The sequence below is a fragment of the Cavia porcellus genome, unplaced genomic scaffold (assembly GCF_034190915.1).
Source record: "Cavia porcellus strain 051 isolate PalLab524CR breed Dunkin Hartley unplaced genomic scaffold, mCavPor4.1 scaffold_21, whole genome shotgun sequence".
NCBI classification, from domain to species: Eukaryota; Metazoa; Chordata; class Mammalia; order Rodentia; family Caviidae; genus Cavia; species Cavia porcellus.
Genome location: NW_026947504.1, coordinates 28,331,670 through 28,350,206, shown reverse-complemented (window position 1 = coordinate 28,350,206; position 18,537 = coordinate 28,331,670). Strand labels below are relative to the sequence as shown.

The window sequence follows — 18,537 nt, the reverse complement described above, 5'->3', positions numbered from 1 at the left end:
GGCGCATAGCTATAATCCCAGTGTTTGAGAGCTCTGAAGGATTGCTGTGAGTTCAGAACTAACCTGACCTACATAATGAGTTCAGGGTTAGCCTGAAATACAGAGTGAGAACCTGTCTCAAAGATGAAAGAAGTTTGAAAAAGACAAGACTAGGATATCTTGTGCCAGAGAGAAAAAAATCACAGACCCAGGCACAGTAGTGTGTTGTTTATAATCATGGATTATAAATTTAAGGCAGGATAATCACTTCAGACCCTGCTTGGGCATCTTACTAGTGTAGCAAGAGCCTGTCTCCAAAGTAAAAATTAAAAAGACCTGCAGGTGTCGTTTAGTATAAAGACTGAGTTCAATCCCCAGCAGTGTGTTTAAAAATTAAAAATGCTCAAATACAATAAGAAATATTGGAGCTTCTATTTGTCAGTATTGGAACAGTTTGAACAACAAAATGTAAATATGATAACATTACATTTTAAGTTATGAAAGGCCTATGAATAGTTCTTACAGTACAATTTCATTTAATACAAGGGCGATTAAAATAGTGAATGTTTGGGGCTGGGGATTTAGCTCAGCGGCATAAGCACCTGCCTTGCAAGGAGGCCGTCATGTGTTTGATCCCCGGTACCGATAAAAAGAAAGAAAAAAGAAAAAAAAAGTGTAAAAAAAAAATAGCGAATGTTTAAACTTTAAAATGTAAAAGACACATTAGTCTCCCTCAAAATACATGCCTTTGGTCTCCTTCAAATACATTTACTTGCTTCAAGCATACTTCATTGTTCCTGGCACTTTATTTTTGGTTATCAGGAATTGAACTTGGAATCTTGTACTTGCCAAACAGGCGTTATGCCACTGAGGTATATCCCAGGCTTATTTCTGGCACTTTTTGAAATACTGTTTCTTCAGTACTTCAAAAAGGTGTGATTAAAAAAAAAATAGTATGACTGGTGCTGCTGGTTGTCATCCACTTGATCTTAGTCAAAAGCCCGGGAAGCAGGCCAGATAGACCAAGGCAGGAAATGTCCATGAGTTAAGGTCAGCCTGGGCTTTTGTATAGCAAGTTCCAGATCAGCCTGAAATGCATAGCAAGACCTTGTCTCAAAAAAAAAAAAGGCAGAAAAGGCTGCATGTGGTGTCGCATACCTGTAATCCCAGCATTCAGTACACTGAGGCAAGAGAATTGCTGCAACTTTAAGGCAGCCTGGACTGCATTATGAAACCCTTCCCCGCCACCCTAAGAAAAAAGAAGTGATGCTCAGGACTGTGGGTGACTAAAGACCATGCATGAAAGAGGATTTGTAGAACTGCTTCAGAAAGTGGCAAGAATGAAGGAATGATTGTATATGAAGTGAAGGGGAGTAATTTTGAAGGGGATTAATATTAACATTTTTTTTTTACTGTAATATAGTTTTTAAAAACTGCAGTTTTAAGAAAATTATATTTAGTGTATTTTAAATATACATCATGATCACATTCATTGTAAGGAATTCGTATTTGTACAAAATATATTTTGATTAGTCTGATGTGGTGACACACACCTATAATCCCAGCTTTCGGGAAATTGAGAGGATTGCTGTGAGTTTGGGGCCAGCTTACGCTACGTAACAAAACTGTGTCTTAAAAAAAAAAAGCCACTTAATTTTTCCTCCTGCTCTTTTAATTTTCAAAAGTTTTTGTCTTTTTAAGACAGGATCTCACTATGTAGTTCAGTATGGCCTTGAGCTTACTTTGTGGCCCAGGCTGGTCTTGAACTCACAACGATCCTCCTGCCTCAGCCTTTACAGTGCTGGCATAACGGGTGAGCTGCCATGCCTCGCTTTTACAAAAGTTTTTCTCTATATTTTCCCTCCTTCTTATTTTTCCTCTTTACCCTTGTTCACCTTCCTATTTGAACAATTTCTTCCTTTTTAATTACTAATGGAGGGATGTTTGAGTTTTTTGAGACAGGGTGTCACTATGTAGTTTTACTGTGTACCCAGGCTGACCTTGATTATCTTCCTATCTACCTCCAAAGTGCCAGGTCACATCTACCCAGTCACTATGGTTTTTTTATGAAACCTGGTAAATGCAGAAGGAATAAAGGAGATAGACTCTAGCAAGCAAATACTGGAGTTGTAAGTACAGTACTGATGGATGTTGTGTGGGGAGAAATGTGAGAAACAGCATTTTCCCGTCTTAAATTTACATTAAATACCAATGGAAAATAGCAAATTTAGGCTGAGTATGATCTGAGGTAGGAAAATTATAAATTTAAGCCCATTTTGGGCAATTCAGTGACTGAGGGAGACCCTGTCTCAAAAAGACATTAGAGTTGCACCATGTAGTTTAGCCTGGCCTTAAACTTACGTAATCCTCTTGCCTCAGTTTCTTGAGTTCTTGGATTACAATCCTGGGCCAATACACCTGGCTTAAATTTTTTTTTTTTTTAAAGAGAAGGAAAATTTGTTGGGGAATAGGAATGGCTCCTGAGAGACGGGGGTTTCTTATGGGATGTCAGTGAGCCCACTTCTCTAAGCAGAATTATGAGATGGGTACAGTGTGGGTCAAAACTAATCAACCAGTACAATTACAGATATAGACACTTGATTAATACTGATCCAGTAGTAGCAAAGGCATTTGGATGACATTATAACCTTTGTTGATAACCATCTATAGTTTTAGTTCTTACCTTTAGTCTTAGTTGGAGTAGCAGTAGTTTTAGTAGTCTTAGTCTTGGTGGGAGAGGATGGCCCACCCAAATGAGATAATGGTTCTTTATATGGAAAATCTCAAGGTGGTACCATTAATTTGAAGATTCTGTTAATCCTTTTGGGAATTATGCAAATCTAGCTAGGTGGTGATTTTAATCATCTGATGGCCTTCTAGTCACAATTCCCTTGTGTTCTCATCTTCTGCACTGATTCCCTTGAGGGCTTAGGTCTTTCTGACTATAATATTTCTACCTAACCTAGTTGTCTATAATACTCCCCACTCTCAAGAGGTACCCCTGCTGCAGTTGGGGGAGAATGGATGTAGTTTCTGTCTAGCTGATTTGAGCTGAGAAGGGTTGGGATAGTGGTAGCTGCAGCCATGGGCTTCTCCTGGGAGTGAATCTAATGGGCCTTAATCTAATGGGCCTTGGACACAAGTCATGTTGCAGTTTACCAGTTATGATCTTCCCTTCACAAGGTCCATTTGGTAGGTCCTGGTAAAAGGAGCCTGACAGGGTGTTTTTAGTTCCATTTTACATAATCAGTCAGTTTGGCAACTTCTAAGCAAGATGAACAAATTCTCCAAGAAGTTAAAGCATGTATAATTTAAGCACAAGTACTCAGATTTAAAGGCAGATTGAGGAAAGAGCCATACCCAGAACCTGGTAGAATAGCAGTTTTAACCAGTTGGCTTTTAGATCCCTCTACTGATACATATATAAATCTGATACTTTTTGTCATAAGCCCCTCTAGTTTTGCTGCGAAAAGATGGGGGGTTTGGTGTTTTTGAAGAACAATTTTGGTTAAAGAATTTAAAAGTTATCTTTGAGTTTTATAGATTCCACGGTAATGTTTTAGCCTCACTGAACCCTAATAGTGGTCATTTGTTGGCATAGCTGGAAACTGTCAGCAGGAAACAGCGGTTAGATTCCTTTCTGTAGTTAGCTTTTACTACTGTGGTATTATTTTCTTTCATACATCATTTAGTTATGCTTTTCTGCTGAGTGTTTAAGATCAAGTTTAAGTGAGACCCATGTTAATATAAATTAACCTGTTGCCGCTATGAAGGTCAGAAAAGTCTCTTCAGCATTGCTTTGGAACCATATACAGAGCCTCTCAGTCACCATATCCAGGTAAAATTTTTCTTAAAAAAACCCTTTTTTCTAAAAAAGGACTGTAGTGTAATAGTCCTAGGTTGAGTTCAATTCCTCGTGTTGTCTAAAACAAACAAACAGAAACACAAATTGGAGAAACCTATCAGATACCATCATGGCAAAGTATTAAATTTCATACTATCCGTAGTATAAAATTGGTGTCAGAAATCAATGACCTCATGCTTGCCAGGCAGGTGCTGTGCCCCAAGGCACCTCTTGAATACTATTCAGGGGGTGGAAATCCAGCCAAATAGTATGAGAAAATAATCATGAGAAAGTACGAGACAATCTCAAATTGAAGAAAATTCTACAGAATAACTTAAAAATTATGATAAAGGTAAGCTGGAGGAGCATAAGAAATAGTGTAGATAGGGTTTCGATATGGTCCTGTATCAGAGAACATTAGTGGAGAAATTAAAATCTAAATAAGGTGGGTAGTTATTCATAATGTTTTGTTTTGTTTTTTTTGTCTTTTTCATTTTTACCGGTACCGGGGATTGAACTCACGACCGCCTGCTTGCAAGGCAGGTGCTTATGCCACTGAGCTAAATCCCCAGCCCCATTATTCATAATGTTTTACAAATGTTTATTATTGGCTTTCATAATTATATGTTATAACATGTTATGTGATAGTACTATTGGGAGAGGGATGGGGTGTATATAGGAAATTTATACTATTACTTTTTCAAACTTTTTATAAGGGTGAGGGAGACAGCGGTACCTTAAGCCTGGATAATGTAGGGAACAAAAAAAAACGTCACAATTTCTGGCCTTTAAGTGAGGCACATATTAGATAACATGATCAGGTCATTAAAAAGAGATGCACAGGAATAGTATGGAGTACCTAAGGAAATTTGTAATATAAACTCTGCTTGCAGATTGGTTGCAACCACAATTGTGAGAATAATTAAATTTGTGAACCAAGGTACCACTGTACTCTAATATTATAGTCATAGACTGGAATACTGGTTGCTTGATATGATGAATATTCATTCATTGTACATTTTTTCATTATGTAAAATAAGCAAGGGCATGAGATTCTACTAATAAAGGTATCTCAGCCAGGTGTTTTAGTTCACTGGGGTAATCCCTGCACTCTAAGGCCAGACTGGGCTACATAGTTTAAGACCAGCCTAAAGTACATAGTGAGACCTCTTCTAAACAAAACCTCAACAGTAATGATATAATTTGTTGGATAACCTTTATGTTTGTCTAGTAGCAAATGTGGACTGTGGTAAATTTGTTATAATCTTACCAGAAAACTGCTTATGAAATGAATTATAAGGCTGGTAAGAAATGTGACACACTATCTTATAATTGAGTAGTTTTACATGTAAAGAAAAAGAAAAACAAATTCGGCCTAACAACTTGTTTTATGATACCCATCAAACCTTTTTATTTTTGTTTTTAGGTAACTGGGATTGAACCCAGGGCCTTTATAGCACATTGGCAGCTGTTTTATATTTTTTTGTTTTGAGAGAGAGTATCATTAAATTGCTCAGGCCTTGCTTGAATTTTCCATCCTCTTGTCTCAACCTCCCAAAGTGCTGGCATTAAAGGCATGTTCCCCTAGTCCATGCCCAATTTCAAATCTATATGTTCAAGATAGTCAAATGAAAAATATTGTAGCAGTTAAGTCAAAGAGATCCATTGAGCTGAGGCAGCTTTGGTTTTTAGACCAAATAATGTGGACTTTTTGTTTTAATAGAAGATAGACCAAACATTAACCAAAAGTATATTTTGAGGGAAGTTAAAAGAATTTGTTTGGAGTTCCTAACTTTTTGGTTTTACTTTCAGTGCTATAAATACTTAGTCTTTTGCCCAGGGATTTAGTTCAGCGGCATAAGCGCCTGCCTGGCAAGCGTGAGGTCATGAGTTCGATCCCAGGTACAAAAAAAATAAAGTCTTTATGGATCACTAAATTCTTCACAGGCTGCGACATTATAGTAAGAAGACCATGATAAGAGACTACTTGACATAGTTCTACCTTTAGCATTTTCTTCATTCCTTTTCTCACTTCATTACGTATTTGCCTATCACCATTGTGAAGTCCTTCAGATGTTACTGAGAACTCTTCTATGCTTTGGGTCCTTCAACAGATTGTGAGCATATGTACTGCTGAACAAGTCTAGCAATGGAGCTGTATCTAGCAGGCATCATAATTTAGTGTCTTGATCCTGTATGTTCTTAAAAGCTGTTATAAAGACATAGGAGATCTGAAACCAAATGGCTTCAAACAAATTATAGACTTGAAATTTATAAAACTCAAATTGAAAGATGTTAATATAGTATTGTGCAAACATCAGTTACATGAAAGTTAAAGTGCTTTGTTATTATAAAATAAAATAAGACTTCAAGGTAAGGAATCTAGCTGATATGAAGTACTCTTGATAATGATTAGTATGCCACAATATATAGCAAACACAAATGTTTGTGTGCCTAAAGGTGGAGTTTCAAAGTACATGCAGCAAAAAATAATGGAACTAAACCGAACAACAGATAAGAACCATAAGCGTGATTGGGTCATTACACCACTCATTAAATGACCAGCTACACACACACACACACACACACACACACACACACACACACATTAACCAATAAAGAGAACATTTAAAACACAGCATCAGCTTATGTAATCCCATTAACATTCTACCATGAAATACAAGTTATGTTCAAGAGCACATGAAATATTCACCAAGTCCAACCTTATGTTGAACCGTAAAGGTAACCTGGATAACTGTAAAAAGATGCTCTTACAGAGTATATTCTCCGAACAAAATAGAATTAGATTAGAAGTAAGTTAGTGCATAATATTATATATACAAAAGGTCCCAAAATGAATAAATTGAATAATTAACGTAATATTGCCCCATCACTTCTCAAAGTTACCCACTCTTTCTACTCTTGTGGCAGTGAGTTTTGGGAAGAACATTGGAGCCACCACAAGCAGTCAGAACACACTTGCTCTTAATGAGCACAGAGTTCATGAATGTCTCCATGTTCAGTTTCAGCCAACTGCTGCCCATCCAGGGTCCTCATGTCCTAGTGAGTTTCAGTACTGACTTGCAACTGGTGTTCTGATCCCAGATTTCTGTCCCTTGAGGCTTCTGTCTCAAAATCTGATTTAGTTTATCTTTTTGAGACAAGGTTTCACTGTACAGATGAAGCTGGCCTTGAATATATTTTGTTCCAGACTGTCCCGATTCACAGTGGTCCTCCTGCCACTAGCAAACAAACAGACAAAGAAAATAATGTGAAAGAAGGGTTACCACACCTTTGTGTTGGGGAGACCTGATAGGCTTGTCCCAGACAGCGAACATCAGGAGCAGGCTGTGTTGGTTCCAGGATGTGCTTCTGACAGGGCCTGAGAAGGGGGTTCTCCCTCTCAAAACACATAGTCCTATCCCTAGGAAGCCATCTGATAAACCCTTATTGAGGTACCGCATACCATATAGAATTTTTACTGAATGGCAGACAGAGGTAGCTTTTATTTCTGAGGAGCACACTCTCCTCTCAGCCAGGCAAAGTTTGTGAATGTAAAGTGACTCTCTTGCCCCCAGCATAACTAGGACTATAGATGGTCCACCATGACTGATACATATGATTGTTAAAGTAGTGGTAGAGGTCTTGTTCTTCGGTAACTTTTTTCTTGACAATAGTATTGTAGTATTGTAGACATTCTTTCTTGCCAGTGCAGACCTTATTCTTTGTAACAGATCAGTTCCTTGGTTCCAGCGATCTTTAATTGTTACCCATTTATGCTGACATGATGTCAGCCTTTGTATTTATACATAGTACCACCATATTTATTTATGTCTGTACCTCACTGCACCTGTGTGTATATATAGCGTTGCGCTGTTGTACAAGATAATTCTGTTTTGTTCACCGGTAATGAGTTTGCGCATTTTATATTGTGTGTTAGATGTAGGCCCCCCAGAAGTTCATATTCTGTCTGTAAATTTGAAGACAAGATTTGGATGCAAAGATTTTTAAAGTATGTATCATCAGATTTTCAGTGTATTTTAATGTATCAGTGCATTTAATGGTGAAGCTTTACTTGAAGTCATGTTGTATTCATGTAAAACATTTTTCAAATTATGTGGATGTTTAACTTAGTTACTTATTTTAGAAATCTTTATGTGGGCACTTATGGAACGCTTATGTGTAAAACACTGGGAACATAGATGCTAACATTTTCCCTCTTCATTTGTTTGTTTGTTGGCAAATTCGAATAAAAATCTAAATTTTAAAGCATATTGACCTTGGAGTATTTTAGTTTTTTGGGGCAAGGCCTTCCTGTGTCGTTCTGGCTGGCCTTGAATTCACTGTGTAGCTCAGAGAAGACTTAGATTTTCAGCAATTATTCTGTCCCAGCGTCCAGAGTGCTGGAATTGTAGGCATGTGCTAACATATTCAGCTGGCTGTATTCTGTTAATAGTAAAATTTATGTATGTGTTAGTATATGGAAAATAGATGAATACAGTTACAGGAATATTTCTAAGGATTAATATTAGATAATAATCTTAAGTGATCCAGTTTGCTTGAAATTCAGAAATAGCATTATCTTATTAGTGTAATAAACCACCCTTTTAATTAGAAGTCTTGTTGGGGGCTGGGGATTTAGCTTAACGGCATAAGTGCCTGCCTTGCAAGCAGGCAGTCGTGAGTTCGATCCCTGGTACCGATAAAAAGGAAAAAGACCAAAAAAAAAAAAAAAAAAAAAGAAGTCTTTTGTTGAACCGTGGTGTTGTGGAACAAAGGACATGACATTATCTTGAAATTGGAGTATTCTGAATTGCAAATGTAGAAATGTGTTTGTAAGTGTAGCTTGAACATACCTGTTCTATATAGATTTTACTATTTCAGTTACTATTATGGTTTATGAGTATGTATAAGGCAGATATATTTGAATTTAATTGGTTTAATGCCGATACATTGTGCATGTCTATTCAATATTGTTTTTGAATAATTATTATTATATGCCATTATAATCTGCACATACAGAATTTTTGGTTAAAGATTTACTTGCTTTTAGATATAAGCTGGCAAATTTTTTCTGAAAAAGGGTAAGACAGCCAATATTTTAGGCCATGTAGGTGATGTGATCTTTGTCTTAGCTACTGCAGCCCTAGAGAAGTTTGTGATAGTAAATTATTATGGTAGAAAATGTAATTTACCAAAGGCAGTTCTTGGTAGGTAGCACCAGGGAATTGAGTACACAGGGCAAAAAAGGGCCCTTAATACTTCATTGTTTTGCACATAATAGAATTTGTGTCTAGGTCATATGGTTCTTTCTTGTTTCTGTTTTTGGTTTTTGAGAGAGGATCTTGCTGTGTAGGTCAGATTGGTTTTGAACTCACTTCGGAGCCCAGGATGTCCTCAAATTCTGCACTATTCTTGCCTCAGCCACCCAAATGCTGGGATTGGAAGCATGTGCTACTGTGTCCAGCTGCTGTGTGGTTCTTTAAGGTGTCTTATTTCTGGATGTGTTTTGAGTGTCTTTTTAAAAACTGCTGTAGTCCTAGATCACAAGTGTTCAATCTTTTCATAGTGCAAGAGCTTTTTTGAATCTTAATTTTTTAAATGGAAGCGTATAACTGTCCTGTTTTACCTTGGTTTCTGTTTACTTTTATTTATTTATTAGAGGCTTAAAAGAAAATAGAAAATGAAAAGTTAATCTAGGATACCACATTCATTTTCAGATTTATCTAGTTGTAATGTGTATAGATTATTTTATTTTACATGAAATACAGTACTTTATGGTTCACATATTATAGTAATGAAATGTTTTAAAAAAATATTTCCAGACATGAAGAGGAACATCGCCGTCGTGAGGAAGAAATGATCAGACACAGAGAACAGGAGGAATTGAGGCGACAGCAAGAAGGCTTTAAACCAAACTATATGGAAAATGTAAGTAAACTACTAGTTAATTAAAGTGATTTTGTATTGTCAGGTGGGTGATCCGTATTTGGAGTTTTTAAACTGGTTTGTAAGATAGTGTATTATCTGACTTTTCTGAATGTGTCATATTTAAACTACTGTTTTATTTACTCTTACAGGTAGTACATTAAAATTAGTTTCTTAAAGCAATATTCATGTTTCATGAAATCGATTTGTATTTTTCTGTTTTAACTGATTATTTAAAAAATGTTTATAAATTGGAAATTGATGAAAATGTTTTCTCTGAACTGATTTCAACTGTATACTGATTGAAAAAGTCTTTGTTTTGGAAGATTTCAGATGTATACAGATGGTGTCTAGCATATGCTCATCTTTTACCCATAACAGTTTTAAGCACAGGACTTACCTTTATACCTATATTGTTTCTGAAAAACTATTTTATTTGAAATACTTTATATCAAACAGTACAGTTTATAAGTATTTTCAGTATGTATCTCTAAAAGACGAAGTCTTTTCTTTAAAATACTTTTATCCTGTATTAAAAATTACTAGTTCTTTTACCAAAGTCTAGCTCTGTGTAATCTTATAAAAATTTTTTTCATTTCTTTTTTTATGTGTCCATTTTTAGTGTATAGTTTACCACTCCCTTTTAAAGTTTTCCCAATTTTTTTGAAATGAAGGTTTATGTTGTACAGTATCTCATATCCTGGATTTTGCTGACACCCTTGAAGTGTTTAATACAGTCCTTTATCTCTGAATTTTCTGCGTGTTGGAGTGGAGTTCAAAAAATTTATCTCACCAAGAATTTTTTTGCAGGCATGATGTTGGGGCAAGGAAGACTTCTTTTGGGGGGGGAGGGAGTACAGCGGATCGAACTCATGACTTCATGCTTCCCTAGCAGGCGCTTATGCCACTGAGCTAAATCCCCGGCTCTTCTACTATCTATTTTACAATAACGATAATTAGTGAATATTTACCTTGAAAAATAACCAATATTATAAGGTTATAAATACTATTTCACATTATTAATCCATTTTGTCTGACTTTCTCTGTCTCCATTTTCTTTTTCCTAGGCAATTTCAAAACCTTTGTGTTAACGAAAGAATACTTACTTAGCTGGGTGTGATGATGCATACCTGTAATTCAAGCAGTCTGTGAGACTGAGGCAGAAGGATCACAAATTCAAGATCAGGCTGGGCAAATTAGTGACTTAGTGAGACTTGCCTAATAAAGGGATGGGGATGAAGTTCAGTGTAAAGGCCCTAGATTCAGTCTTTAGTTTGTGAAGAAAGGAATACCTATTATAAAACGATTTCTAGTTTACATAACAAGAAATATTTATCTTCCTGTCAACAATATATCTTTTGAGTGAAAATTATTTTGCATAGAAATTTAGTTGGAAAACCTTTTTATTCCAGGCATAGTAGTGCATGCTTGTAATCCAGCACATGGAAGTCTGAGACAGGAGGATCTCCATGCATTTGAGGCCAGTCTAGGGTGTATAATGAGTTAAAGGCCAGCCTGGATTATATAGTGAGACCTTGTCTCCAAAAAAAAAAGAAAGAATGAAAGAGAAAAAACATGTTTTATGTGTCATAAGATTTTTAAGTTCCATTAGTCAGTTAAGAGTTGTACACATTACAAATTTTGTTGAGTAATTCCTAGCATTACTTTACACTTCCTTCTTTTCCCCTTGGAATTTAGCCTTTGTTGTATGCCTTAGTTTTATATTTTTTGGTGGTTATTTTTGTACATAATTGTATTGGATCTGCCAATATGAAAATATACTAGAAAATGGAATATTAAAATATTTTAGGCCCACAAGGCCCGAGATTTAGTTCAGTGGCATAAGCACCTGCCTTGCAAGGGCGAGGTCGTGATTTCAATCCCTGGTACCAAAAAAAAAAAAAAAGTCTTTTAAGCACACTAATAATTCCTTGTGTTTGTGTAAACCATGTGTGATAGATACGTTTCTTGAATAGTCTTCCACTGAAGATTAGGAAATTGTACTCCTTGTAATTATTGGACTATTTGGTAATAAGGTTTGCTGGTACTAAAAGAGTTAACTAATATTTTGATGTGAGTTTTACAATTTGTAGGTAGGTATTTAATAATGTTGTATCACTTTTGGGGACTAGATTGAGATATAAATATAACATGTTCTGCTAAATTTAGTTATGTTGCATATATCATGAATTCAGTTGTCGACTCTTACCTTTGAAATAATTTACAATTAAAAACCCTACACCAGTTTTGTTTGTTGCCATTTAGTATAAGTATAATTAATATCAGAGAGGTTTAATTTTAGTGTCCAGAAACATTGCTAGATTTTAAGATGGCATTACTGCAAATTCTTATTTTAAAATAATATTTGTATTTAAAATTAATTTTGTTGGTAATATTTTGCAGATATCTAGGGTTGAGATTAGAAGAATTACGTATTTGGTAATACTCTTGGTTTCTACGTATTTCTAAAATAGGGTATTTTTATATAGGATTATGCTCTTAGTATTAGATAATAAATTTAAATATTAATGTACATTATTTTCAAGGAGGTGCAGAAATATTTTTGCATACTTGAAACATAAATGAAGTTAATTTGATTAGAGCCTAAGTCACCAATTTATAACCTTTTTATTATAGCCCATTTTCACAGTGCCTCACTACTAATATAAGGATGCTGTTTAACTTTTTTAGGAGGGTATGATAGAAGAAGCTTAGCACAGTGATCGTGTGCCCAGTATCCTAGCTACACGGGGAGCTAAGATAGGGTTGAGTCCAGGAATTCCATGCCAGCTTGGCCATATGTTAAGCCTCTGAACCACCTACCCCCCAGCCCCCACCCAAAATATAAAAAATGACAAGGTTTTTTTGACACAAAGCAACTTTGCTCTGTAGGCCATTAGAGAAAAATGTCTTTGGAACCCTGGGATGGAATACTTTTTTGTTTTGTATTATCATTTGTGTTAGCCTGGCATGAAATTTACTGTACTCTAAATTTTGGAGGAGTAAACATATCTCAAGTAGTATGAGCTATGATAGTTCTTATAACAATGGAATTAAATATTTGGGGGTAAATACCTGTTCTGAGTTTAGTTTTTCAGTGGAGATTAGAAATTGTGTGAAGAAATAGGGCTTTTATCATTTTGGTGTCAGTTTTATTTAGTTCTAGCTTCATAGTGATTCATTTTAATATAAGCTATGCAAGCACTAAAAGAAGTACTAAGAAAAGCTCTTTAGATATGTCTACTATTTTGTGTTACAGGAAAGCATGGTATTAATAGGAATACAGTTGGGTTCACTTAGTATGTCTTTACCTTGACAGCACTGAAAGAAATTGTTATCTTGTCTGTTTGTTTTAAAGGTTTGAAATTAGGCCCTCTTATGTGCTTTCTCTTTTATTCACTGTTCAGTTTAAAGTGAGTAATGAAATGGTAAGTGTTCAGTTTGCACAAGTAATAGTTTCTTGATTAGTTTTTCCATATAATCTCTTGTTTCTTTTTCATCTTTTATTAGCTGTATTCCAGTAGAATATAAGAGTATGGCCTAAGAACTTCAAAATAAATACATTTTTTTTTTATCTGGGTAACAATGTTTTTTAATGCGCCCCAAAGGATGTGGGAAAACAGTTATCAAATCTGGTCGTACTTTTCTTTGTCTTCAGCTTGATTTTATGATATACAGGAAGTCCCCGGCTTACGAATTAGTTCTGTTGTGGGAAAATGTTTGTATGTCGGGTTTGTTCTTATTGGATAAAATGAGTCTTGTACAGTGCATCTGTGAAAGTTCGCAACTCAAAGTTCATAAGTCAGGGACTTACTGTTCATGGATGTATGTTTTTAAGATTTAATATAAGTCAGCACCTAGGCAGTTTTAACTTGACATTATTTAATAACTTAATTGTCTTTAGCAAATCAAGCTTTGATCATTGCTCTTGTAATTATAAATTATGTTTTTCATTCTTTTAGATTATCACACTTTTGACTGCCTGAATGATATACACATTTTGATGGTATCTTGCTATTTTTAGGTTTATTTTTATCAGTGTATATTTGATCTTTTTCCAGGTAGTATTTACTAAGTTAAAATTTTCAATCAGATTTTACAGCTTCTGGATACATATTAATATATCCAGACACTGTGAGAATTTTATGTGATTATGTTTTATAATTGTCTTGTGTTTGTTTGCATATTGATTGCTTCAGTTATTGTAGATTTAGCAGCTTAAATATTTGAATACTACAGATCATTAGTATTTGTGGAAACAGCTTACATTGGAGTAAATCTTGAAGTAAATACTGCATTTTGGGAAACTATCATAAAAATGTTCAAATAGCAATGTTATTCTGACTTTTGTAATTGTATCATTGTACTTTGCTTAGGAATATTTGAGCAGTCTTCAATTTCAATGATAGTATTAAAACCTGAGCAGTTTATTTTTTTTGGTTTGGTAAAGATTAATGTTTGCTTTTCAGTAAAGAATAGTGTTTTACATCTTTTCTGTTTCTGTCATTAAATTAAATATGTACTCAAATTGTTATTTTACTAAGTATCTGTAATTGAGAACAGCCCTGGATGCCTCAGCACATGCACTTAGTAAATCTGGAGGTGAAGCCATATTGCATAGTAAGGGAAAAGTTTGTTCCTTTGTCAGGGTTGTTCTGTTGTAGCACCTGGGATATGAATGAAGTGTTTTGGCCAGAAGCGTGAAGAAAATACATCAAAGGTGTGGACCAGTTGTAGAGCATGTGTTTAGCATGTGTGAGGCCTTGGGATCAATCCACAGCACTAACAAAAGAAAATAAAACGTATCTAGAGGCTTCTGGTGTTCTGTCTCTTATCAAAGAGCAGTATTGCTGAGTGTTTAACTCAGGGCCTGCCTGGCAATCACAACAAGGTCATGAGTTCGATCCCCAGTACCCCCCACCCCCCAAAAAAGGACAGTATCTTTGAGACACTCAGGGGACTTAAAAATGTGAACCTCTAGGTCTTATATTTAGAAATTGATTTTTACTGTGCATAGTCAGTAAATTCTGATGTGTTAATCTCTCCTGCTTTTTGGGGGGAGTGGGGATAGATATAGTAATTCTCAAATTTCAAACGTCTATGAAATTAAAAAAAATACACAACATCCACTAGATAATCGAATTCAGCTGGTCTGTGTTGGAGATGTAATCACTTTCCACATTTCTAGTAAAAAATACTTAACACCCAGAAGTTGAAGGAAGCAAGGTTTATATTGACTTATATTTTCAGTCTATAGTTGGGCTATTGGAACAGCTTCCCAGGGAATTAAGCAACTTAAATCATTGCAACCACGAAGCACAGACCAAAGGGACGAAGTGGTAAGAGAGTTGAACCCTACTAGCTCCTGCCCCCAGTGACCTACTTCCCTGTAACCAAGTGACACCTCATGTATTATGTTAGCCGTAATGTCCCATGGGTCAGTCACCTTTCAAAAGCTGTGCCTGTGAGCTCATGAGGCTCGTGGTGGACATCTTGATGGGACACAAAACACAAATAGATTCTGTATTACGTTATATTATTTTTTTTCTTGATATCGGGAATTGAACTGGGGACCTTGCATTTGCCAGGCAGGTGCTGTGCCACTGAAATATATTTCCAGCAAGAGTCTGCATTTTGAAAGTTGTGCACCATTCATTGTTTTTGGTCAGAAAGGCTGAAAATCACTGGCCCTGTGTTGAAGTTTTCATGGGCCTTGGGAATGTGAGTGAAGAAGGGACATGGTGTAGCATGGGGATTTAGTATTTATGCAGAACACAATTTAAATGGCATAGCATACTATATGAATAGTCCCTTATGTTTTTGGGTATGGCAACCGTGAATTGAGCTTTCAGTCTTCATATGTACAAGGTATTGTGTCTAATAATGCATTAAATTTTAGTTTTTTAATTTTATCTAGACCAGTGGTATGCCAGCCTTATTTTGTATGCCCTGTTTTGTAGACAGAATTTCATTGGAACAGTGTTTCTTTTGTTTGTTAATAGCTTTTTTGCCTTACAGGCACTGAGTTGAGTAGTTGTAAGGGCAACGCCTGAATGTTTACTCTCTGACCCTTTACTGGAAACGTTACTGACTTCTGATCCAGAGCCAATCTGAGAGTTTGGGGGAAATCCATGAAAATGGGATCATGTGAAATATAATGCAAATTAATTAATTTGTGCTTTCTTTCCAGTGTTTTTAGAAGGCTCACTGAGCAGACCACCTCATATCGTGCATAGATCCAAGTTTCCTGAGGAATCCAAATTAGTGTGCTGAAGTTTCATTGATAGTTTTGGTTCTAGAGCAGAGCAAAAGTTATGGAAGAAGTGGTAATGTGTTATTCTCTCTCATTAGTTCCTTGGAGTTTCTACGTCAGTTTAGCTTTAGTCAGCTTCTTTCATATGTTATCTCCTCTTCCTCAGTAGTGTCAAATTTGACCTTTTTTTTAAAACAGCAACTTATTTCTGTTATTTGTTTTCCTGCTACCTATATGAGCACTGTTATCCTTACTCCTTGAATTTAATTATAACTGAACTTCTAGTTTGACATACAAGACTCAAAGCAGGATTTCTAGCCAGTAATCAATTTTCGTGAATTACTGCTGACAGAATGATCCCTATTAATTAAGTTTTACTAATGAAAGGTAGAAGTTTTCTCATATGATTGTAAATTTCTGAGAGAAGTGACTATCCTTTTACTATGAGTTATCTCTAAGAATTTGTGTTGCACTAGAAGATTTTCTTGATGAAGTGGAGACTCTAAAACTCATGAAGCATTCAATTACAGGATATTTTTCAAGACCTTTATATGTTATCCTCATCATCTTGGAATAATTAAAGAATTAGATTTTGTGGAATTTGTTGTTAGGTTTTAGGTATGACCTACTAGGCACTTAACTGTATATTGCTGGTGTATTGTGGCCCAGTCCTGTAGGTTTGGACACATTCATGAAAATCAAAATGGATAATGCAGCAGTAGTACAGTGGTCTCATTGTATTGTGGTTATCATCAATATTGATTAATACATTTTCATTTATTAACCTAAAAAAATAGATTACTATAAGCCAGGGACTTTTTTTGAATATTTATGATGATACATAATTTTAGTTTGACTTTTACTTAGACTTTTATAGTCTTTGAAACAAGAATAGATGCATAAATTTGTAATTTCTATACATGTTCTGTACATGTACATACAAAATCTTCAGAGTTTTGATATGGAATATTTTGGTTGTAAGTGTCAGGTTTTACTAGGTGAATTTTTAATCACTTCTCAATGAGCTATTTAAAAGTTACAGTCATATCTAATCATGTAAGGAAACAAATGTTTTCTTTTAAATTATAATAAAATGAATATGGATATTAGTTTTAAAAATTTTTTATAGTGGATATAAAATGACTTTTTTTTAGGTGAACTAGGATATATAGTTATCTTAATAATATATTTTGATTCTAAACAGTTGTATCGCAGGACATGTTAGCCTATGCCTGTAATCCCAACACTGGGAAGGCTGAGGAAGGATGATTGCCAGGAGTCCATTGGATTACTTAATGAGTTCAGGATCACCCTAACCTGCATAGTGAGACTATGTCTCAGAACGACAGACAGATAGATAGATAGATAGAGGTATCTTTGCCCTATCATTCAAATTTTAAAATCTTTTATGAGGTGGATGTGCAATCTAAGTACCTGCAGTCACACCACTTAGGCTGAGGCAGGAGGATTCTCCAGAGTTTGATGCTAGTCTGTGTTACATGGTGAGTTCAAGACCAGCCAAAAGTACATACTGAAAGCCTATTCAAAAAAACGAAGCAGCACTTGGGAGGTAGCTCAGCGGCATAGCGTCTGCTTAGTAAGTGGAAGGTCCTGAGTTCATTCTCAGGAACAAAACAAAAACACTTGTGTGAATGAATCCAGATGAAAATAATTCTCTTATATTGTAATCTTTTTACTAGAAGATATTACATTGTACTTATTTCTGTGTTCTTTTAGATGACTTTATGATAGGTTCATCATCCAGAATATTTTCCAACTTCTCTTTATGGAGACAGTCTTACTATGCTGTAGTTGTACTATACTGTACTATACTGTACTTTTAAACTCAGTATATAGCCCAAGTTGGCCTTGAACTTGCTGCAGTCCTTCTGCTTTAGCCTCTCAAGTTCTGGAATTATAGGTGTATGCTTCTACTCTTGATTTCCTCCTTTTCTCTTTCTAGAGAAAATGTATACAGAATCAGTTTATATAGTACCTCTGACTCCTCACCATTGCTGTGATTCTTTTTGTGTTCAATCATTTATTTATTTAACTTACCAGATTGCAGGCTTAATTTTGTATTTTAGATTATTGTGACTTTTGAGATTGAAAATTATAGATTTGTTATAATATAGTTATTGAGATGTAAGTTCAGGTAATTAGTCAGTTGATGTAATACTTTTAAAATGCCAGTGAATCTCAATCATGGTTTTTGCTGTTCATGAATTACCACACCGTGGGTGTAATAATACCTTTGTTGTCAAACATTGTTGAGGTACAACTACACTGATGTATGGCTTTCTTAATAGAATCATAATTAAAAGTAATTTTTCAAAAGTCAACCTACAGCTTTGTGTGCTTGGTTTACAGCACATAACTTTTCAGTACGTGGATCACACTTCAATATACCTTCAATGTTAGACTTGGAGGGTTCCATTTAGAAAAACATCTGTTCAGTTTTCTCTTTTCAAAACATGGTGCTGAGCAGTGTAGAGGACACACAGGAGTGTAAAAATGATTTTAGGTGTTAAAT

At 35.3% G+C, this 18,537-nt stretch overlaps 1 protein-coding gene across 2 annotated transcripts in view; it reads left to right on the top strand.

The window, feature by feature from the left end:
• Positions 1 to 18,537, top strand: part of Pspc1 (paraspeckle component 1) — a 69,747-nt gene that overhangs the window by 36,891 nt on the left and 14,319 nt on the right. For both annotated transcript variants that reach the window (XM_003477385.5, XM_063232469.1), the window contains one exon: positions 9,649 to 9,754. In XM_003477385.5, the coding sequence (XP_003477433.1) occupies positions 9,649 to 9,754 (106 nt within the window). The remainder of the gene's footprint in view (positions 1 to 9,648; positions 9,755 to 18,537) is intronic.